This window comes from Micromesistius poutassou, assembly GCF_964030765.1.
Source record: "Micromesistius poutassou genome assembly, chromosome: 1".
In the NCBI taxonomy this organism is placed as follows: domain Eukaryota; kingdom Metazoa; phylum Chordata; class Actinopteri; order Gadiformes; family Gadidae; genus Micromesistius; species Micromesistius poutassou.
This window is the reverse complement of record NC_140271.1, coordinates 3275632-3298491: the sequence shown is the minus strand read 5'-3', so window position 1 is coordinate 3298491 and position 22860 is coordinate 3275632. Positions and strand designations below refer to the sequence as shown.

General features: G+C 46.9%; 1 protein-coding gene across 2 annotated transcripts; it reads left to right on the top strand.

Annotated features, from left to right (window-relative positions):
* The first annotated feature begins 36 nt into the window (after positions 1-36).
* On the top strand, positions 37-22287 carry axin1 (axin 1). Of its 2 annotated transcripts, XM_084488754.1 has the most exons (11): positions 37-161; positions 1623-2717; positions 5258-5398; positions 6148-6244; positions 8985-9122; positions 11353-11735; positions 12088-12243; positions 13567-13773; positions 15827-15934; positions 18424-18573; positions 19887-22287. In XM_084488754.1, exons 2-11 carry the CDS (start codon positions 1702-1704, stop codon positions 20011-20013), a joined length of 2523 nt encoding a protein of 840 aa, XP_084344880.1. In that variant the 5' UTR covers positions 37-161; positions 1623-1701; the 3' UTR covers positions 20014-22287. The 2 variants fall into 2 exon arrangements, with proteins under 2 accessions (XP_084344880.1, XP_084344881.1); XM_084488755.1 differs by lacking the exon at positions 15827-15934.
* The last annotated feature ends 573 nt before the right edge of the window (positions 22288-22860 follow it).

Here is a 22860-nt window from a genome sequence, read left to right as displayed (position 1 = left end):
GCTACAGAGAGACAGTTAGAGACAGCTATGGAAAGGCGAACGGAGAACTGTGTCTTTGTTATTTTGAAACTCTTACCATTCTTACATATGACAGTATTTGTGGGGACTTGTGCATGTTCAAATTCCAGATGCGCGTTACAGCGACACGAAGATTTACACAGGTGAAGTATAGATTACTTTTTTTTTCAGATCAGAGATTATGATTGCCGTAGCCCGAGCTTGTGTGTACTGTGTGTATGTGTGTGTGTGTGTGTGTGTGTGTGTGTGTGTGTGTGTGTGTGTGTGTGTGTGTGTGTGTGTGTGTGTGTGTGTGCCATCGCTGTGCTGTACATGTAGCACTAAATCAATTCCCGAAATCGAGTGGCATCCCGCCACCTCTGCGTCTTCTAACTGTTTCGAAATCGTCCACGGGCACAATTCCTAGTGTATCCAAACCCCGTATCGGATACACAATGCGGCTATTAACAAATACATTGCCTCGCAAAGTTGTGCACTTGTCGGTCGGCTGCAGAAGGGCCCGGCTATGTCTGTACAGAGTTTGTTTCTATTACCCCTCCCCCACCCACTGGTGTTGTACTCTGTTCTAGAGGCCAAGATATGAATGTGATGTGAGGCACACTTCAAAGGAGCAGAGGGGTGTAGCTAGTACAGTACCCGTACAAAGCGAAGCGATACCGCCGAACATCAAGTCGTCCATTCGATCACGGGGTGATAACGGGTTTATAGCATCACATCACTGTATTATAAGCCGGCGTTGCAATTTAGAAATGCATGATTGTATTGTCACGTGTGGTTCAGGTGAAGACTCCTCCGCCGTATTTATTGAGATGGGTCAACAATGAGACTGATTGCATGCGTCATAGTTGTATCTTATGATGCTGTGTAATGTATATGAAACGCAGAGATAATTTCCTTAACTCTCCGTGTGATACTTTTGAAACCCGCCACGCCGAATCGCTGCAGCCAAATTACAGGGGATATACCGGCGTTTTGGGAAAAACAAATCTGATGCAATGTAAACTCCGTAGCCTGTCCCTGTTTGCCACAGTATGTGCACTTACCATAAATGTTATGAGATTGAAAATGGGATTCGACAGCGTGATGTACGTTATGCAGTCAGAATCATAACTAATAATATCAAAGGTGCATTTGCTGCTCTCTATTACTTATTTACACACGTATACTTAGATGTTTCACAGTTGTGATGTATACGTCCCATAACTGTCCTGATGCAGTGTGACCGTTATATGAATATTGGGAAGTCTTAGTAGTATATATGAATCTGAATTCATTTAAGGCTGGTTAAGAAGGAGCAACACTTTATTCATGTGTATGTAAACATCAACATAACCAAATGTTGCCTGTGGAAAATTCATTTCTAATGGCAGTAATGGCAATAACCATCACAGTTTTTATTTTCCGTAAACTATGGTTCTCAATAATAGGTCTATTGATAATGAAAACCTAAATTAGTTTGTTACAATAGCTTGTAATGATTTGATTGTAATGAAGTTGTAATGATTTGATTGGAAAGTTAGTTAGTAAGTTCACTGTGCTGTCACATACCTAGTCATCTGAATGATTCGTACCAAACCTCACCTCATCGCGTCCTCTCCCTGTAGGAGAATCCATTCTGCGGAGGCATAAGCCCAGCTCTGCATCCGGTCGCCTGGCGGTGCGGTCGCCACGGAGACGCGGTGCATGGACGCCGCGCTCGTCACCATGCGGAGCGCACGCCACAAGGGGGGCTACCCGTCCGTCCCGGGCGGCGGCTTCACCGAGGACGCCCCCCGACCCCCGGTGCCGGGCGAGGAAGGTGAGCTGGCGTTCGGCGAGGGAGGCCTGACACCGCCGTCGCACGCCGCCGCCGCCGCCGCCGCCGTCGCTGCCAACCCCCTGCTCCTCCTCCTCCCCTACGCCTCCAAGAGCGAGGCGTCCGTGGCGTCCACGCCGCGCCGCCCCGACCTGGACCTGGGCTACGAGCCGGAGGGCAGCGCCTCCCCGACGCCGCCCTACGTCAAGTGGGCCGAGTCGCTCCACTGCCTGCTGGACGACCAGGAGGGCATCCACCTGTTCGCCCGCTTCCTCAAGCGGGAGGGCTGCGGCGACCTGCTGGACTTCTGGTTCGCCTGCAGCGGCTTCCGCAAGCTGGAGGCCAGCGGCGGCGCCAACCGGGAGAAGAAGCTGAAGCTGGCCAAGGCCATATACCGGAAGTACGTGCTGGACGGCGACGGCATCGTGTCGCGGCGCATCAGGCCGCCCACCCGGTGCTTCATCCGGGACCGCGTGGCCAAGCTCCACGTGGACCCGGCCATGTTCCAGCAGGCCCAGACGGAGGTCCAGGCCACCATGGAGGAGAACGCCTACCCGCTGTTCCTCAAGTCGGACCTTTATCTGGAGTACGCGCGCACGGGCGAATGTGGCGGCGGCGGCGAGAGCCCGAGAAGCGCCGGCGCCGACCACCGGGGGTCCGTCCCGGGGAACGCGGCGGTGGTGACGTCGTCGTCGATGACGACGACGGGGCACTACCTGCCCACACTGGCGGAGGACGAGGAGTGGCGAGCGGCCGAGCGGGAGTCGTCGTCCAGGAGGAACCAGGACGGCGGCGGCGGCGAGCCCGCGGCGGCGTGCATCCAGGTCACGCAGAGGCTGCTGGCGGAGACGGCGTCGCAGCGCGTGGCCAGCGGCTTGAGGTTCCAGGACAGTCGGGAGTACAGGTCAGCTCCCCCCCCACCCACCCCACTCCATCTCCCCATCTCCCCATCTCCCCATCTCCCTCTCCTATTGTTCAGGTCTGAATCTATTTCTCTACATTCTTTTAACAAGAGATTTTTTATAATGTATGTGTAATTTGTTCTGTGGACATTTGGGATTATTTCCAGGGTGTTTTGATCCAATTTTGGAAAATACCATAGGTTTTCTATGTGGCTTGACATACCTTTATTCAATGACTCCAATAAGAACAAAATAATGCCAAGAGCACTCAGTAATTCATGAGCGTGCCTTGCACTCTATGTGTTATTGGATCTAGAGACTGTAATCGATAGGAAGAGAACAACTCAAATTCATGCCATAAATACAATTGGCTCTAGACGCAGTTATTGATTAAAAAAAAAAGGATTCATATTCATCCCATGTACTCTGTTCTTCCCTGCAAAAGGAATCGAGCAGGTCTATTTCTGTCAGCTGTGATCTAGATAGGATTTCCGCTTGCTGAGAAAAGGGTGTTAGATGTGTGTGTGAGATTGCGGTGTGAGTTTATTTCATAATTCATTTGGGACTTACACCTCGGCTGTTCTGAGGATCTGAGCGTATCTGACAGGCTGGAGAGGTTCATGCTGGATCATGACTATATTGTCTTTCTTGGATCTAGGGCGGATGCGATCTGTCATCCACACGTTTTGTTGTTTGTTGGTTCGTTTGCAATGTTTTGTTCTTATACTTTAATAAATGTGCTTCAAATAAACATCTTGTTAGGTATCCCAATACGAATATAAGGCTGTCAGAACAAATGCATAGTAATAACAATAACACTAACAATTTTAAAACTAACAAAGATAAAAGTAGCTCAGGCAGCAATTCTTTGTCATTTTAATTGTCAAACTACTTGTTCTAGACTTTGCTGCATCAGTACCTCCGGGCATAGGCTTCATTAAGTCTAAATTAAGCATTGATTTATAGAGAGAAGAACTGGGGTCTGTTAAGAGCCTCCGAGTCCACTTGGTATCAGTCTATTCCAGCTCCGGTCTGTGGTTGTATTTCTTTTTGTGGATGGCTCCATAAAAAATCAAAACAACCTTTCCGGTCAAGTGCTGCATCTTATTTATGTGAAGAGCTCCACCACAGGTGCTCCTCTCACGCGTTAAGTCCGGTTATCTGGGAGACTGATACTGCTAAGTGAATAACCTTTAGTCCAGCCTCTGCCACAACACTCCCTGTGCAATGCTTGTGCTGCTGAATCACTAAACATCCTGGGCCAAGCAGGTGTCTCAGAAGCACTACCTACACTTTGAGATTAATAATTCTGTTTACTTTTGGGATACACAGGGTTTGGAAACTCAGTATCACTTGGGATGATGTGGAAAATATAGAAAGTCTTGAATTCCTCATTGTTGTTTTTTATGATATTATATCAACAATATAGTCGTCGGGAGAGTGCCTTTAGCCAGGAACGTGTTCGATGATGTTGGGATTTTGGGATGATTTAATTTGTTTATTTCTCCTAGATTGTATGTAAAAGAACAACAAAATGGAGAGGCTTTATTTGATGTCAGCTTTCTGGAGAGTTGGAGTCTGCTATAATAAGGGGCGTGAGGTGCCAATTCTCAGTGACTTTGCTCTCCATAATGCTCCATCCACACCATGTCTGTTAATGCTGCTGATGGGTCTCAGCATAGGTCAATCCAATTTGTCCAGCAGTGTGTTCACCGTCAGACATTCTTTGTGCTAGTGTTGCATTTCTCTATGCTACTATTGTATTTGGATAGTGACTGTTTTATTGTCAGAAAAAGACGGGCATATGGCTGAAGGTTAGCAGGTTGCAAGTGCAACTAGAGGTCATTTTCTGCTACATATTTCCAACAATGGATTCAAAATGGTCAAGGGTGGGTCATCGATTTGAAGCAGTTAAATTAACTCAAGCTTGCACACTGTGTAGCCGTTCACTTCGGTGTATATAGACTGAAACCCATGCACCCATGGCTGCTCTTTTCCAGTTTTCTCCAGTTTTTCTCAGGATCAATTTGGTCTGTAGAGCATAACAATGAGTGTGTCTACTGCATTGCAATAGGAAGACCTACAGGTTTAAATTACATGGTGCAAGTTTAAGTTAAGATTAAGTTAGGTTTAAGGGGTTGTTGTGATGATGGTCAGGGCAATGAGAAAAGCAACACGTTAAGTTAATAAGAGTCAATAAGTGAATCAACCTTTTGTAAACCAGCTGTCAGGTTAGTCAATTACAATTAATTGTCCCATAATTGATTATCTATCTCGCACATTGACCCAACTTTAACCTCTGTAGGTTTTGACACTGACAGGCTCTAGACACCGATCTTTTGATTTCTACAGAAACATTTGCAATAAGCATAGCTGCGTCTAGCCTTGAACCAATGCCTGCCTACATTCTTGAAAAGTTACAAAACGCATTGGGCGCAATCACGACCAATCACGATCAACGCCAACCGTGTGATGAAACCTAATAACCAAGTGTAAATCTGCCTCTCATGTTATTGTTGACTGTTTGTTGTTCTCCTCCCAGACGCGCAGCATGGCCGGAGCCCGCCCTGCCGTACTACGTCAACAGCGGCTACGCCATGGCCCCGGCCGCCAGCGCCAACGACAGCGAGCAGCAGAGCATGTCCAGCGACGCCGACACCGTCTCCCTCACCGATAGCAGTCTGTGAGTGTTCTCCTCACACAGGTTACACACAGGTTAATGGCATCTATCGCTGCTCGCTTCCCCACCTTTCATTTACCACCCCCACCCCCCCCCCCCCCCCACCTCAGAGGAGTTTTACAAAGCTGTAAGCGAGAATTCATGTCGCGGAAAATGAGCAGCGGCGCCATCAGAGTGTCTTCCTCCTCCCGCTCTCCTCTGCTATGCTGTTGTGCTTTGAAACACTGAACCCATTAGCGGCGGTGAGCAGTCTTCTGTTGCTAGTTATGGGCTATTATGGTGGAGCGACTCCCGACATCTCCCAACAGGGGATGCTGACAGTGGAATGGAAACACTCAACACCTCGATTATCATGATTGCTGTTATGGTGGTTTCAATATCAGGTTTCCGGCGCGACACCGGTGGCTCACCGGGTAGAGCGTGTACCGTATAGGCTCAGCCCTGAACGCAGCGACCCCGGGGGTTCGAATCCTGCCCGTGGTCATTTGCTGCATGTCCTCCCCTCTATCTCCCATACCTTCATCTCCCACAAACATTAAAGAAGAAAGAAAGAGTTTGGGTTCGATGTGTTCATTCATAGCAATGAAAATGCTATGAGTGATTGAATATACCGTTGTCTATTTGTCACTTGCACCTCCAGTGCAATTAGTGGCAATGTTTTTTTCCAAACGCATGTCTTGCGGAAAATGTGTTTTTTTCTCCCTCTTGTTGATTCATTGTTTGTTTGTTGTTGTTGTTGTTGTTCATTCCAGAGACGGGGTCCCACCCTACCGAAACCGCAAGCAGCATCGGCGCGAGATGCATGAGAGCGCCAAAGCCAACGGGAGAGTGCCTTTACCTCATATTCCAGTGAGTTATTTCAGAGGTTCAATCCCTTTCCTCTCGCTAAACCTCACCCGCCCAACCCTCTCACGTCTCCCTCACACACACACACACACACACACACACGCACACACACACGCGCGCGCGCGCACACGTCTCTCATTCTGCACCACCAGCACCAGCACCACGAAGAGCATGCTCATAGGTGTAAGCTCTTGCGCGAGCTGTGATGAATGTAAGAATAGCTGCTGCTGGCGTAAGAGAGGGCTGTCAAGAGTGTGTTAAGCTGTGTGTACCCAGCATGCTTGGAAGAGGGGACTCTGTAGCTCTGCGGCTCCACTCAAAATGTTCCTATTTTATCCTGTACGCGGTTTTTTTTTCTTAATATTTCTAAAAAAAAACCCCCCGGTTACCCCCCGGTAAGGGAACAGTAGCTTTAATTAGTCCCGGGAGTGAACCCCTTCTTCTTCTACCCGATTAGGAATGCGCACCGCATCGACTGCATATCGGAGAGCCCTCGTCCCTTGCGTGACCCCAGCTCCTCTTTTGGATCTGAATAAAAACCACATCGATACCTATCACATCTAATGAGTTTGATTCGCCGGGTTTGAAAACGCATGTTTGACAATCTGTGCTTATGATATTTTTGGTTTATCATTATTATCATCCGGTTTTCGTTGGGTTTGGATGGTTTTAACTCCATGCATCACGTCACAGAGGCAAATTTGAATAAGAACAATGTGCAAACAAAACATCGAGCCGTTTCGTGGACGTTTTCAGTCGTCGGCGAGGTCATTCCATAGCTGCTTTCACAGATGGACGTACAACCGTCTATTCTCTGTCTATTCTACCGACGTGCCGTATATGTGAATGACATATCCTGACGTTGGACCTCCTGAAAAAATACTACCCCTGAGGAAGTATGTTCTCTGGTGGAAATGCTAATTACCTTATATGTGAATGAGCAGTAGGGATGTCGGCATTTCACACCAGTTGAGTGGGCGTGTTGATGACCCTTCGGTCTACGTTTGCATGTCATTGAGTGGCACCCGCACCCTAATCGATAATCAGCCTATTGCCTCTTGTTCGCTGAATGGTTTAAAAAATGTTTTTATTATTATGTTACACCTTTCCTGCTGTCGGTCCCGTTCCGTCCAGGGTCGATGTTCTCTCGGGAGTAACGGCAGTGGGTCTGCTTTTAGGTTTGAATACGGTCGGAATGAAGCGGCCACCGATTCTTGACAGGCTGTGTACTTTATTCTTAGTTTCTCTAACTTTACAGTACACGTTTGCACAGACACAACCAGACTTGTTCATTACTTCACTAAACTGACACACGCTACCGCTCGCTCTCCTCGCTCGTCCACTCACACACACACACTGCCATTCTCGCGCACACACGTACGCTACTCTCGTAACAATTATTATTGACAACAGTTAGCTGAACATTATAGGGTCCCATCCTTCCACTCCCTGTTTTCTCAGTTAAACACAGAAATCAACTACATTTGTCGCGAAGACGCTCTCTTCCTCCGGTAACGCAGTCATTCACGACGCCTTTCTTGTTCGTCGTTTCTTCTATTTGTCTGTAACTCATGCTCCAGTCTTTCATCGATCGATGCGGATGTAGTGGATGCAACGGAATATATGCCTCGCTGCAGCAGCATTTAAGATGATCGCGATGAGTTCTGCCCGTTTTGCCTGCACGCTGTCTGCGGTCAAACCAAAACAAACCCGATCCCGCCTCTTGCGAACCTCGACCCTACGTCATATGCCGCCCCTTGCAAGCCCGCCCCCCTTAAGCAGCCGGAGATTCTACTGATGACTGAGCGACACCGATCTCCGCATATCGGGCATCAAGTGTGATTAAGTGTGAATGACCCTCACGGTCGAACCTCCTGCTCTACAAATGCAGAGAAAAGCCGGAGGACACGTGACATGTGAAAACGGCTCACGAGACACAGGCCACTGGCCATCGCCATCGCCGGCAGAGGTTGCGTGCCGGGGTTCAAAGGGCGGCTCATTTGCATGGCCAGTCATGCTTCGAGTGTCTGCCTCCTACGAGCAGAGTAAGACAGGAGTTTCGACCTTAAGAAGGTTAAAGCTGGCAGATGAGCCCGATGTGGCGTCCGCACGCACCCAGAGGGTTGACCCCAGGGGGAGAGACGAAGTGGTCCTTGGCCCCCTGCATATGAACCGTGAACGCTTAGCCGGCCGTTCAGACCGTAGCAAAGGTCAACCGTTGTTTGTTCCTTGATGAACACCGATGGGAGCTGATTTCTTGTTCACACTCGAAACGACCGGCAGATTAGCTTGGTAATAGACCCACGCGATGGGACTAAGTAGGATTAAGTAGCTATGTGCCATGCAGCTATATGAAGTCATTAGTCGTGAGATGTATTTGTCACAAATATTGCATTGTGCATATTACTAACTCATGTTTCTGTGTTTAGTAAAGAACAGAATTTTCATTAGAATTTCAAAGAAAAACCACTAAAAATAAACGAGTTTCACACCTTCTGGGGGACATGCGTGGGTAGGGCCCTGGCTCCGGGTGCCACACACTGCTTGTGGATGAGACACACACGCACACACACACACACACACACACACACACACACACACACACACACCCTCACGATGTTGTGCGTTTTGAGGTGTCTTGAAAGAGCGCCACGGAAAAATACAATGAATCACCGTCACCGTTAACCGTGAGATCGGTTGCGACAACAAGCCGATCGCGTGTCGTTTGGCTCCGCCCCCGCAGCGCACACATCGGATACCAAAGGACATCCACGTGGAGCCGGGGCGGTTTGCGGCGGACCTCATCAGCAGGCTGGAGGTGGTGCAGCGGGAGCGGGATGCCCAGGAGCGCCTGGAGGAGCGGCTCAAGAGAGTACGGCTGGTGAGGAGCGGCCTCGGCTTTTATTTCCCCAGAGGCCCTCGGGCTGACTCGAAGAAATCATACGGTGTTCACTTGACTTCTGCTGCTGCTCATTTGAGTGTGAGTGTGTGTCTGTGTGTGTCCGTGTGGGTGGGTGGGTGTGTGTGTGTGTGTGTGTGTGTGTGTGGGTGGGTGTGTGTGTGTGTGTGTGTGCGTGTGTGTTGGTGGGTGGGTGTGTGTGTGGGTGTGTGTGTGTGTGTGTGTGTGAGTGAGTGAGTGTGTGTGGGTGTTTTTCTGTTCTGCAGGAAACCAGATGGAGACATAGATACAGATTAACAGCAGCCAATATGTTGTAGAAATCTGGGTTCAGTTACACTGCATGGGGGCCCAGTGGGAATGCTTTTGTGATGTCATGATGCATTATTGATGAACCGCAAACTGTTGGACTCCAAACAAGTGTCTACCATGAGATGACAGCAAAGAAAAAGGCTGAATTGGTTAAAGCAGCTCCCAGCAAGCACTAGAAACATAGTGGACCTGGGCTTTTGTTTTATTTTGGATGGGCCAGCCATTCTTCAATGTATACAAGGATGGATGGACCTACAACGACATGCAGTATATCCAAGTACATACATGTCTAAATCACTTGATCCCTTCAATATACTTGTCGCCAAGTATATCTCTATATAAACTGTCGGTGCAGGATCATCGTGTGTTACAGCACTATTGTACGAACGTATTCTCCCAGAACTACAATCCAATCATTCTCAAGGACTCTGCGTCACTTAACCACAGTTAAAAAGCAGTGCGTGTCCTGATTATAAGTTATCCTCTCATGCTGCCAACAACTCACTCAGCAATTACCACAGGGACTCAAATGTATTACAATGAAATAATGAATAACACACACAAAAAAAAACACAACGAACCCTTTGGCTATGAAGTCCTTCATCGTTGTGTTTTCGGCCTGCCAACGAACGCTTCATCTCTGGAATTAGACCCTCTCTCTCTCAGTGTTTGTCAGCCCAATGTACTCCACTGCCTTTTTGATCTCGATTGGACTGCCATTAAATGGTTTTTTACGTGTTTTGTACGAGAAAATTGAAATCTCCCTCAGTAGTCAACCCCAAAGCAGAGATTCCAGAGCCGTTGGCATCCAGCCTCAGATGCAACATTGCTACAACCGCAAAAGAAAATCGAACAAAAGTTGTCATTTATAGATCTAAGAAACGGATCAAGAACTTGAACTTAGCTGAGATTCTCTTTTTCCTTCAAATCAATGATTTTCTTTTTTGGCCGTGTGGCTCGTGTGAATCCGGTACATTCATTAGTAAACTATCTGGAGCTTTGCCAGCAGCCCTGGTCTAAATTTAATAGAAATATGTTAAAAAAAAATAGAATTAAGGATGAAATCCATTATCGCCATTGGTCTTTGAAGTGAATGTGTGACTCAAAACCCACTTATTCTTCCGTCCCTGTTATCTTGACATATTCTTCAACAGGAAGTCAAACAGATGGATATAGCAGAATAGCAATCGCTTAAGGAGTGCCCAATGATTTAAATTCCTACACTATCGTGTTGGTTTCACATGGACTACGGTAAATGTGTCTCTGAAGACAATATTAACAATGGCCGTCGGTGATGACATTTTGTCAGGACAATCATAATATTTATATTGAAATCTCTTCAGATAGTATATCATATTCCCAAGAAGCATGCAGCGCGGCTCATTCTCATAACTCATCTTGCTTGTTTTCAACCGCCTATTAGTTCCACTCTCCCAAACACTCCTAGTGCAGATGTGATTCCTTTTTCAGTGTTGGTGTTAACAGGCAGTATTATTAATAATTACGGGTGAATGCATTTCATTATTGGCCCTGGTGTGCAGTATTGCAAAGGGGAAGTGGGGGCCGTGAGTAAAAATAAAACTCATATTAACTAAAATAGTTTTACCACCAAATTCCCAAACGACAAATTGCAGAAGGCACGAACAGTGCAGGAGGGGAAAATCTGACATCTGCAGGCTACGGTGATTATAACATTGAATAGCGCAGCTTTTGTTTGGTGGCATTTGTCCTGATAGAAAGCCTTAGAAATAGAAATCTCAAAAAGGTTTTAGAATTACTTCATATAATTGAAATAATTGAACAACACTTTGTTAAAAATGTTTTCAAATATTTTTGATCAATCCAAATATCTCTCCCTTTATAAAGAAAGACCCTTTGTCCCTTCTTTTTATTCCCACGGCAGGACGACGACGACCTCGACGGCCACGCCCCGAAGGCGCCGCCGGCCAATCACAGGCCGGCGGCGGGAGCCCACTGCCAGCAGCAACCGCCGCCGCACGCCCACGCCCACGCCCACGCCCACTACGCCCTCCTGCTGGGCGACGCCCACGAGGAGAACCCCGAGAGCATCCTGGACGACCACGTGCAGCGGGTCATGCGGACCCCCGGGGGCCAGAGCCCCGGCACGGGGCGCCACTCCCCCGTCCAGTCGCGCTCGCCGGACGGCCTGTCCTCCGCCGGGAGACACGCCCCCAAGGGAGACGCCGGCGCCGACTTCTACGCCTCGAAGAGCCGCAACTACGCGGACGGCATGAGCAGCGTCTCGGCGGACCCCGGGGGCCACAGGTGGGGGGGGGGGGCGGGGCTTTACTGTCCTCTGAGGGTCATGGACGGACGGACGGACGGACGGATGGATGGATGGATGGATGGATGGACAAAGACAGACATAGACAGACAAAGAGACAGATAGATAGGTAGACCAATTGACAGATGGACAAATATACAAACAGACAGACAGAGAGACAGACAGACAGGCAGACACTTCATTCATCCCTCAGGGGAAATCAAGGTGGATGAGATCAATACTGTGAGAGTTATGCCCTTTTGTACAGAAAACCAATAATCGCATCGATTGATAGATGTTTTTCCCCCCCCATCAACATGTTCTAATTGAGTTTCTATTGGTCGACTTGTTTAGCACGAAAGGCTCGGCGGCGTTGTGCAAGCGGGCGCTGAAGAAGGGTGAGGACGTCCCACTAGGACCCCCAGAGGAGCTGGAGCGCAACCACAAGATCCTGCTGTGGATGATGGAGGGAGAGAAGGAGTCAGGCCGGCACAAGAGGAGCCCCTACGGGTGAGTGACAGCCGCAGAGAGAGAGAGAGAGAGAGAGAGCCAGAGAGAGAGTGGCTGGGTGAGAGACAGACACAGATATAGACAGTAAGCGAGAGAGAGATAGAGAGAGAGTGAGGGAGTGAGTGGGGAGTGAGTGGGGAGTGAGTGGGAGTGAGTGGGGGAAAGACAGAGACACAGAGATAGACAGTAAGAGAGAGAGACGAGAGAGACGAGAGAGAAAGAGAGATGGCGTGAGTTTGTGTGTGAGTGAGCGACAGAGACAGAGAGTTAGAGCGAGAGTGAGAGAGAGAGAGAGCGAGAGAGAGAGACAGAGAAAGAGAGAGAGTGAGTGAGAGACAGAGAGTTAGAGAGAGAGTGAGAGAGAGAGAGAGTGAGTGAGAGACATAGAGACAGACACGGATGGAGAGAGTGAGACAGAGAGATGGAGTGAGTGAGAGACATAGAGACAGACAGTTAGAGAGAGCGAGATGGAGAGACAGAGTGAAGGAGAGACATAGAGACAGAGACATATAGAGAGTGAGACAGAGAGAGATAGACAGTGAGTTTGTGAGTGAGTGAGAGGCATAGAGACAGACACGGATAGAGAGTGAGACCGAGAGAAGATCGAGTGAGTTTGTGAGTGAGAGTCATTGGCACAGAGACAATAAGAGTGAGTGGGTTAAATTTTGTACAAAGTCCAATAAGCGATTCAGGAACATGGTTCTGAATAGGAGTCCCTGTATCTGTGTGTCCTGAGGGAAGGCGGTTATAATGGTGAACACAGAGAGAGACTGAGAGAAGAGAGACAGATCTTATTTTGGAAGTGTTATTTTGGTCGTTCTTCAGCTTTCCATGAGCAGCCCAATAAACCAAAGACACACAATGAAGTCACGATAAACTAATATTTGCTAGCCTGCGAGCAGGAATAAAAATAAGGGCTGTCAAACGATAAAAAAATTGTAAACGCTATTAATCGCAAAGTATTGGTGAGTTAATCACACTTTTAAATTGATATTATAAATCCCCTCCAATTGAAGTTAAATGAGATTATCAAACGGAATGACACATTATCATTTGTACCAAATGTACACGCATAAGCTCAACTTGACCAAGTGCTCCTGAGGGAGTTTTATGACTCACTCAGTGTGGGTTGAATGTGAAACTTACGGAACACCACAGATTTGGGAATTGTAAACAGGCAGTAAAGACAGTCCATCAAGTGTGAACCCACACACACACACACACACACACACACACACACACACACACACACACACACACACACACACACACTGCGGGGAGGACAAACAAACAAACAATCAAAACCGATGTTGTTGTTCCCAGGAGCGCCGCCGGGAACAACAACAACAATGTCGGTGGCGGTGGCGCCATTAGCAACGCGCGGCCCTCCCACCCCTTCATCCAGGACCCCACCATGCCCCCCAACCTGGCGCCCAACCCGCTGACCCAGCTGGAGGAGGTGCGGCGGCGGCTGGAGGAGGAGAGCATCAGGGGCGGAGCCACGGCCGCCGCCCAGCAGCCCAAGCAGAGGTGAGGCGGGCGGGGGGGAGACACGCGGCCGCTCTCACCATTGTTTTACTCCATCCTTGTTTTCCATTCAATGGTTCATTCTCATGACGATGCGAATGCGAGTCGTCAAAGTGTTAAGCCGATGCAGAGTGAAGGCTTAAGGGCTCTTTATGGTCCCACGTTCATGCAACGCAAGGGGCTTACGGACCCCTTACGTCCTTGCGGCCCCTCCTTGCGTCCACCATGAGGGCCTGACCTGTGCCTCCCAAAAATTGTAACCTTCCGTCGAGGCGACGCAGCCGCAAAGGCTGTGATTGGTCCACTCACTAAATCCCGACGCTTATTACTAATACTTTTTAATGAACAGTTAGTAATTCAATTTACCATGGAGCTACAAAAATAATACAAAAAAAAAATCTATGTGACTCTAACGTCCCCAGCTGGTGGGGGGGGGGGGGCGTTGACATCATCGTTTGCGTTCCAGGCATCCACACGAATCCTAACACGAAACCGTATAGGTCAGAAAAGTGTTTTTGGGCACCGGATCCGGATCACAAGACTTATGCACCAAAAAATGATTTCACCAAAACATTATTTCACCAAAAAATCGTCTCCGTGTGGACGGGGCCTTTGTTATGGGTCCTTGTCGACGCAACGCAACGACCCCGCAGACGCTTCCACAAAGTCGTGAACCTGTTTTGTTTCTGTGTCGGGTTTTAGTAAGCAGACCAATCACAGCCCTTGCTGCTGCGTCGCCTCGACGCAAGGATACAATTTTTCCGTAACCCCCTTGCGTTGCGTCGACGTGGAACCGACGTGGAGCCACGGCCCGGCCGGTGGTTACTAGATCAGGCGATGAGCTGTTTGTCAATACTGTAATACCGGCGCCTCTTTGGCTCCGTTCACACTGCAAACTGGAGTGCTCAATTAGGAGTTATTTGCGTGGATCGTTTTGGCTGTGTGTGTGGCCAATATCAGACGCCGGTGGTAACTGCTCACAGTCCGAACGGACCTGCATGCACAAAATAAACGATAACAAAGACGTACCTGGCAGCACGCTGTCGTACGGAGGTAAATAAGTTTATTATTTACCTCCTTTTATAAGTTGATGTGCAGTAGAAGCAAGCGAAATGGGGAGCAGACGAAAACGACGGCTCGAGGGCTGCAACCTCTGTACTGAAGCGCGTGTGTGGGCGCGGAGTCTGAGGCGAGAGCGCTGGGATCGTTGTGTGGATGGCTTCACTGGAACAGCAGCTTCAGGGTGTCAAGGGCTACTTTAAAGTACATTACTACTGTGAAGGACTACTGCTACCGCTGACTCCCTCCATCGCAGCTGTTCTCCACGTTCGTGCTCACCAAGCGACTCCTACCAGTGCAGGGAAGTAAAAAAAGTTCTGAATGAATTCTGATATGCCTGTTCAGGCATTGGACAGGTTGCATTGCTAAAATAAATCTGACCTGGTTCTGATTTTGGACCACAATTGAAGAGGTCCCAAATAAGAATTGGAAAATATCAGAAAAAGAATCATCCTTGTGATTTGTGCTGTTGTGCTGTGATCATCTTAGTCACATATGAGCAAACCACTTTTGGGCTCGGGACACTTCTGCTTGCAGTGTGAACCATGCTAGTGTGGAGCTTAAAGGCCCTGACACACCAACCAGATCAACGGTCGGCGGACAGTCTGGCGAGCTCGTCGACCTGACTCTGTTCAGTGTGTGCTGTGCGATCGGCCGTCATCAAAGCCGTCGGTGATACATACAGTCTGTGTTCTTTTCAGCCGATTGCACATGTTGAATCGGCCGCGACCAAAATCGGTCTTTTCGTCCGCCTTTTCTGCCGACGATCGCCAGTCGGAATGGTGTGTCAGGGCCTTAAGACCGACGTCCCTTGGGCGTTACACCGAGCAGCCCTCCCATCGGTCGGGTCCTGCCGTGAGTCACATACTGTACACCCTCACGTTGAAGGCGGGACCAAAGCAGCGTGCTGCGTGATGGCTGCGGTGCGGCGCTCCCTCGGGGGGGGGTTAGACGGTGGGGGGCTGTGTCTAACCAGCAGGGTGTGCGGTCCCCCCAGGTATGTGATGGAGGTGATCCAGAGGGGCCGCGCGGCCATCAGGCCGGCCCTGTTCCCGCCGCTGGACGTGGTGCCCGCCGTCTCTGACTGCGATCTCTCCGAGCCTGAGTACGTCCCCTCCTCACCTCCTCACCCCTATACCCCACCCCCCCCATCCACCACCCACCCCCCACCCCTGTTCCTTATGTCATTGGTCGCCCAGGACACCCCTGTGTCATAGGTCACATGACCCCTGTGTCATAGATCACATGACCCCTGTGTCACAGGTCACATGACCCCTGTGTCATAGGTCACATGACCCCCGCCCCCAACTCTGTGTCAATAGGCGTGTTTCAGATCAAGCATGCGTTGTGTTGCCACGCATAACATAATGCATTCTGGGATACAAACATCAGAAATGCTGGTGATAACTTCCCTATGCGACATGTCACATGTCTTCTCAAGTCTCGTGCATGCATGCGCTCAAATGCAGGCGATCTGAAACGCAGCCATTGATCACATGACCCCTGCCCCCAACCCTGTGTCGTAGATCACGTGACCACCCCCAACATCATTGGTCACATGACCCCCCTCTTTGCCGTAGCTCCCACCTCTCTCAGCAGCCTGCTCTGGTTTGAGCTTGACCTTGTAGTTCATCCAAAGACACTGAAAGTAATCCTTGATGGGTGATCACAGCAGCACATCCACTTGACTGTAGTTTTGGCCGTTTCATATGCTAGTGGTTTGATTTATTTTCTTATGACTTTCGCTAATGTGTGGACACTTCACCCAATTGAAAGCAATTTCCTAAAAGCCGTTCACTGTATGGACTCTACGCTCGTTCAGGAGAACACTGTACCTGAACACTGTAGCTGAATATAAATGGGATGTTTATAAAACAGCATGCATTTCCCATGTGGAAGGGAAGAGGCCGCAGTGGTGAAAAAAAACATTGATATTCATTTTTTTTACACCTAAAATATATCATATAGATGTTTTATATACAGTATACATTAAATTACATAATGTATATTTAACAGTGAAGAGAGACGGGGGAGTTGAAGGGACCAAGGGCAGAGAGAGGCCCTGAAGGGCCGCAGGTCAGAATGGAACCCGGGTCGCGTCAAGGCCCATCGCCCACACTGTTCTAGTGCACCAGCGGGCTGAGATAAATATGTTGACGTTACAGCATATACAGATGAAGATGCCTGACCTGCTCACTGTCTTTACCGCGTCTCATCGTGGGGGTTACACTGGACTGTTCCCTCTGAAGGGGGGAGCTGGGCCCCTGGTAAACACATCACGATGTGCCCTGTGTTTACTGAATAACCAATGCAATGCATTCAAGCAAAAGCCATTAAGGGCGGATGTTTGTAGATAATTATGTACTCAGCTGGACTCGCTGTGTCATTAGATGGCGGTGAAAGCAAGTCAATTTAAAAACATAGTCCCAGCCTTGGATAGCTGCGCTATATTTTCTGATCGTTCGTGCAAATATTTCAAGGAGCTCAATTCGCACAAGGACATCTTTTCATGTTTTTCCAGCAGCTCGGATTGGAAATTGATTAGTGTCTGACCTCTTGTGTATGCGAACTGTCTCCAGGCAGATAAAAGCAATTTTCTTTCATGTTGGATCAAACATGGCTGATTTCTAATCTGCTTGCACAATGGCACTAGAAAGCCCCACGAAAATGTTCGTGCACCAATTAACAAACTCTCTCTTCACTGCAATAGTTTTGTAACACTGTTGTTATCAGTTCAATTCTCGCACCAAAGAAACGTGCCGAACAAAACAAAACAAATGGACTGAGTTTGCTCAAATATAGCCGGCCGCAGCTTGCCACACTAAGCCTATACATTGAGCTATCATGGAATAGCAACAAAGACAGTTTGCATGACCTTTCAATCCCATTAGCAACGCAGTGCCAGCGGGTTCAATCTAGAGGCTTTCCATCGGATGTTAATTGTTCCCAGGTCCTCGGGGGGTGCTGCCTGACGTCTGACGGTCGGGCTGTGGGGAAATGATATGTTGGAAAATAAATATTCAGTTAGACCCGCATAATGCATTTCAATAACGGATGTTTCAGTCATGCACGCGTCTTTGGTGGTAACCGTTAGCGCTCTTTGTGGGTAGCTGTCAGCAACGCTTTCCCCCGACATTGCGTTTTATTGTCCTGTTTTATGCTCGCAATAACGCAGATGCTCTGGTACTTACTGTGCCATGACGCAGAGAGCGAGCGAGAGAGACAGACAAAAGACAGAGAGAGGGAGAGAGAGAGAGAGAGAGAGATGGAGATAGGGAGAGGAAGCGAGAGAGAAAGAAGAAGATAGGGGTGAAGAGAGAGAGAGAGAGAGAGAGGTCTGTCTGATAATATTTATAGTGCTCCCTGCATTGATTGAGGTGATAACCGAGAAGTCCCATCAGATATAGAATTGAACATGTCATACGCAGCTGGATTACAGCCATCCATCTGCAGTATCTAACTGTATCTACCCATCTCATCCACCCATCGTATCTGTATTTCTCTATCCGTCTATATCTTCATATAGACGTATAAATATTGCCGCGCTTTTATCGCGTCGTTTTGACGGCAGTCGTCGTACTTTCTTTCTTCCAGACACAAAGCGGCGAGGAGGCAGCCGAGCGAGAACACCACGGTGGCATACTACTTCTGCGGAGAGCCCATCCCCTACCGGACGTCGGTGAAGGGCCGGGTGGTCACCCTGGGCCAGTTCAAGGAGCTGCTCACCAAGAGAGGCAGCTACAGGTACCGCCTGCAGTCTGTGTGTGTGTGCGTGTGTGTGTGTGTGTGTGTGTGTGTGTCTTAAAGGTGACATATTATATCACCAGGTGTGTGTGTGTGTGTGTGTGATTAGCCGTTACAAGCCGTTTTGAAAATCGGGCTCTTCTGACATCACAAGTGGGCGTGTCCACCTAGATGTGTGCCGGACAGATCTGTCCATCAGCCTGCCCAGTGGGCCGTAGTGAACGTTGCTCGTCTATCCGTCACACATCTAGGTGGACACGCCCACTTGTGATGTCATAAGAGCCGGAGTTTGAAAACGGCTTGTGACGGCTAATCACACACACACACACACCTGGTGGCGTGACATGGGACCTTTAAGACATAGTTATGGTTCCACATCGACGCAACACAGGGGGGTTACGGACCCGTTACGTCCTTGCGGACCCTCCATGCGTCCACCGCAAAGGCCTGACGTGCGCCTCCCGAAAAGTGTAAACTTGCATCGAGGCGACGCAGCAGCAAGGGCTGTGATTGGTCCGCTCACTAAAACCCGACGCACATCCCTAAAACCATTTGATTCTCAACTCTGACTCTATCATAACCACAACCATTGTTGGCTAAATTCAACACCAACTCAAAACAAACTAATACAAGCATGCAAAACATGCTTTATCATGTATTTCATAACCTTATTTTCAGGTCAAATTATCCACACAAACCATATATCATAAGGACTCTGAGTATGTCATATGAAAGCTGGTAAAGTTGCGATGCTTCCACTTGATATCATTCAATTCTATTTGCCCTGACCTTTCAATAGAGGGGTTGAATGACAAAATTGAACAATCGTTCCATTACATATCCACCGATTTGTGTTCCATCACATTTAAACTTTTGCATCAGTTTGCCTGTGTTATATTGTTTTTATTTGGAGACTCAGCTTAAATTTACCTCTGCCAAAACCTCTTTATCTTCGCTCTACTTAACTTTATTGTCATCATATCTTGACCTAGGTACTTAGGGCTACCAACTGATATTTCACTCTAAAACATAATGTTTATTTCAGGCGAATAAGGCAAATCTTCAGGCAAATGAAGTCTTCCATTCATGCTGTGTTTGAGCTTATTACACTCTGACCCAGTAGCATCCACATTGTTGTGCACATCTTTGAATAATGTGAACATTTGAAATGCAAATTACATGTGTGCCGTGATTGCTAAAATATGTGATTGCTAAAATCTCATTCAAATTCAGGAACACAGTGATATAACTGATTATGTACCCTACAACGTCGCAAATCAAATTAAATTAAGATAACTCCTTTTTTTCCCCAGGTTTTATTTCAAGAAGTTAAGCGACGAGTTTGATTGCGGGGTGGTTTTCGAGGAAGTGCGTGAAGATCACGCCATTTTGCCCATCTTTGAAGAGAAGATTATCGGTAAAGTTGAAAAAATCGACTGAGTCCGAACTCAAGACATGTGTGTTTCTGATGGAACGAGCAAGAAGATGGATGGCAGAGAGAAAGTGTTTTTAGAGTGAGAGGGGCTGGAAAGTGGGAATTGGACGGATGAGAACGAGCTCATAGTGGTTTGTAGCGGCTACTAGTGGTTAAATCGAGGGTTTGTGGTCCTTAATGCTGAGTGCAGCGGCAAGTGGTACAAGAGGAAAGGCTTTGGGCTGGAGTTAAAAAAATCAAGGTATTCTCGTTATTGCATAGAGAGTAATGTAGCATCATATTGATATGCTAGTGGAGCAGTGGACGAAAAACTGCTACTAAGGCTACATATTTTTATATGGTCAACTGGAAGGTATCCTTTCTAAAGTAAACGCACTTGTAATGTTTTTTTAAATATGTATTGGTACCAGATCTGTACAGATTGTCTGTTTTAAAAAAAGAAATAACAAAGTTTTATATATTTAAGTATTTAAGAAGAAAGTTGTCATTTTCAGTTCTTTGGAAGCATGGGGTACAGTGCCTGTAGAATAAATACAGGGTCTCCAACATTGCTGTTTGAACACGCCTTGTAAAAGCCAGCTCTTATGGATTCGCTCTTAAAAATGTATTTAACATTCAGAGCACCCACCGAGATATTTACACCGATATTTCATTAGGCTGCACTTTCAGTGTTTGTTAACTTGTCACTCCCGGCCAAGTAAAAATTTGCACTGTATTTGCAAAAATCAATCTTCCGAATGAACCAGGAACACCGTAGTCTATCTTTCTCTATTCAAGCCATTTAAAGGCTTTTCCTTTTTTTGTCGGTGACATGTATAAGCACATCCATCAGATCTATTTTGGCATGCACTTTGATAGTTTTTTTTACCTGCAACACCTACCGTAGAATGTAATCTAGCCAGAAAAAAAGCTGTAGTTTCTAAAACTGTTGACGGAAAATTACACGCGAATGTATACATTTGTATAAATGTCCTCCTGTATTTTGGCAGTGAAAAAAAAAAGAAGCCTGATTGGAACTTGTTTTATGTTTCATCACCTACATTTGTTCAACATTGTAAGGGTTGAGCTCATAAGAGCACCTAAAGAAGTACAATCAGACATGATGAGGCCTAAAAAGGATTTCTCATTACAATAAAGGAAAAAAATACAATAATACATTTTGGTGGACAGGTCTAGATCACTAATTACTGAAAGGTGATGTGTGGAAATGCGGAGGTTTGGTTATTTTCAATGTAGTATTATTTGGTTGCATGCAAGAATAGCCAGCCTTGATTTGAAAAAGAGATGGCACTTTGATGCCCTGAATATCCCTGCGGTTTTTAGGAGTCCGTTGAGGGTCATTCACGCGTGTTACATCATTATCATTGTCAATATCTTCATCAGTGTTGCTCGCTGGCCAGAACATTCAACGGATTTCCATGTTATACTGGCATTCTCATCATTTTTACCATTGGGACGGATGGTTTATGATGTCATAGCGCCTAGGAGTCACTATAGGAAGCATTTAAGGATATATTTTACAAATAAATCACAAGTCATAAAAGCACACGGTGCAGCATTGAAATATCATTAATGTACACAATCCTTTTTTATGGGGTTGCTCCAAATAGACTTAGTATTTGTTTTGAATCCATGTTTGATCAATGTATTTTTTTGTCATACAGTACATATTATGTGTTGAAGAACGTATGTACATGTTGGTCATCCTCTGGCATTATAAGCTTGGTTATGTTGTTTGTTCATACGTCTGGGGGAAATCCTAGGTTATTGCACACTATGGCGGACAAAGACAGAATCCCAAAGGGCCGCAATTTCATTCAAGTATTTCTCACATCTGTTCTACAGAAGCTAGCCAGTGGTAACTTAAGGCATTGTGTTTCATGCCATGGCATTTCAGAGCAGAGGACCTTAAATCCAAGTGCTGTATTGTTTCGTGTTTTGTCGCAAGATGTCTAACGTAAGGGGTATCTCCTTCCTTAGGGGATTGTTTGTTTTGAATATTTATTACACATTTTTAACCGGAATATTTTTACACATGCGGTGTTATGTCTCATAAAGCGATCATGATGATCACACTCGGTGCACACAATGAAATGTATTGTTGAATTAATCTCCTCGTTTGTGTTCTTAATGTTCCAACAGAGGGTTTGATAATTTAATGAGCAACTGTGAAAGCTTCCCTCCATTTTAAGCCCCCTCCTTTCTAAAAAAGCAATGTTATGTATATAATTAACATCAGTGCCTTCATTTTGATCTTTATGGTGTCTGTGTGTTTTTTCAACCAGGAAATAGCTTTATATTTTTATTTTGACATTGGTCACACTGCAGTTTTCTATGTATATATGTATCATTTTCAAATGTCATAAACCACCAGCCCAATAAAACACAATCACTAGCCTGTAAAGACTTCCTTTCTCATGTCTTCTGCTTCCCATTCAAAACACGTTTATACAAAGCCAAGGAATAAAGGTGGATTCCAATAAGGAGCAGGTATAGGAGTTACCGTGCTCAAGAATACCTATACTGCACTTCAAAAATGTAAATCCTTGTAAGAAGAATTGTATTTTAAATCAAGGCAATATATACCTGTTTTTTGTCAGACAAGACAAGACTTCTTCTTACCAGGCAGTTTTTATGTTAAAGCATTTCACTTGCTTCAAGCTTTTTTGTCCTTAATTATCTTATAAGATATACTAACTTGTTGCTGAGATTGTATTACTGGTACTGAGTAACATAAAGCTTGAAACTAGAATTACCAGAATTATAAAGCTGTTGGATGGTCGATTTTGGACATTTGGGATCAAACCCGGACCCTTTCAGCTGGGAGTTGGAACACCCTACCCTATTGTTAA

Bases quoted from the DNA above. Each gene is read 5' to 3' on its own strand.
- axin1 (XM_084488754.1), top strand. From the start codon at position 1,702: ATGGACGCCGCGCTCGTCACCATGCGGAGCGCACGCCACAAGGGGGGC. The intron at 9,123-11,352 runs GTGAGGAGCGGC...TTCCCACGGCAG, and splicing joins GGCTCAAGAGAGTACGGCTG to GACGACGACGACCTCGACGG. The intron at 15,935-18,423 runs GTACGTCCCCTC...TCTTTCTTCCAG, and splicing joins TGCGATCTCTCCGAGCCTGA to ACACAAAGCGGCGAGGAGGC.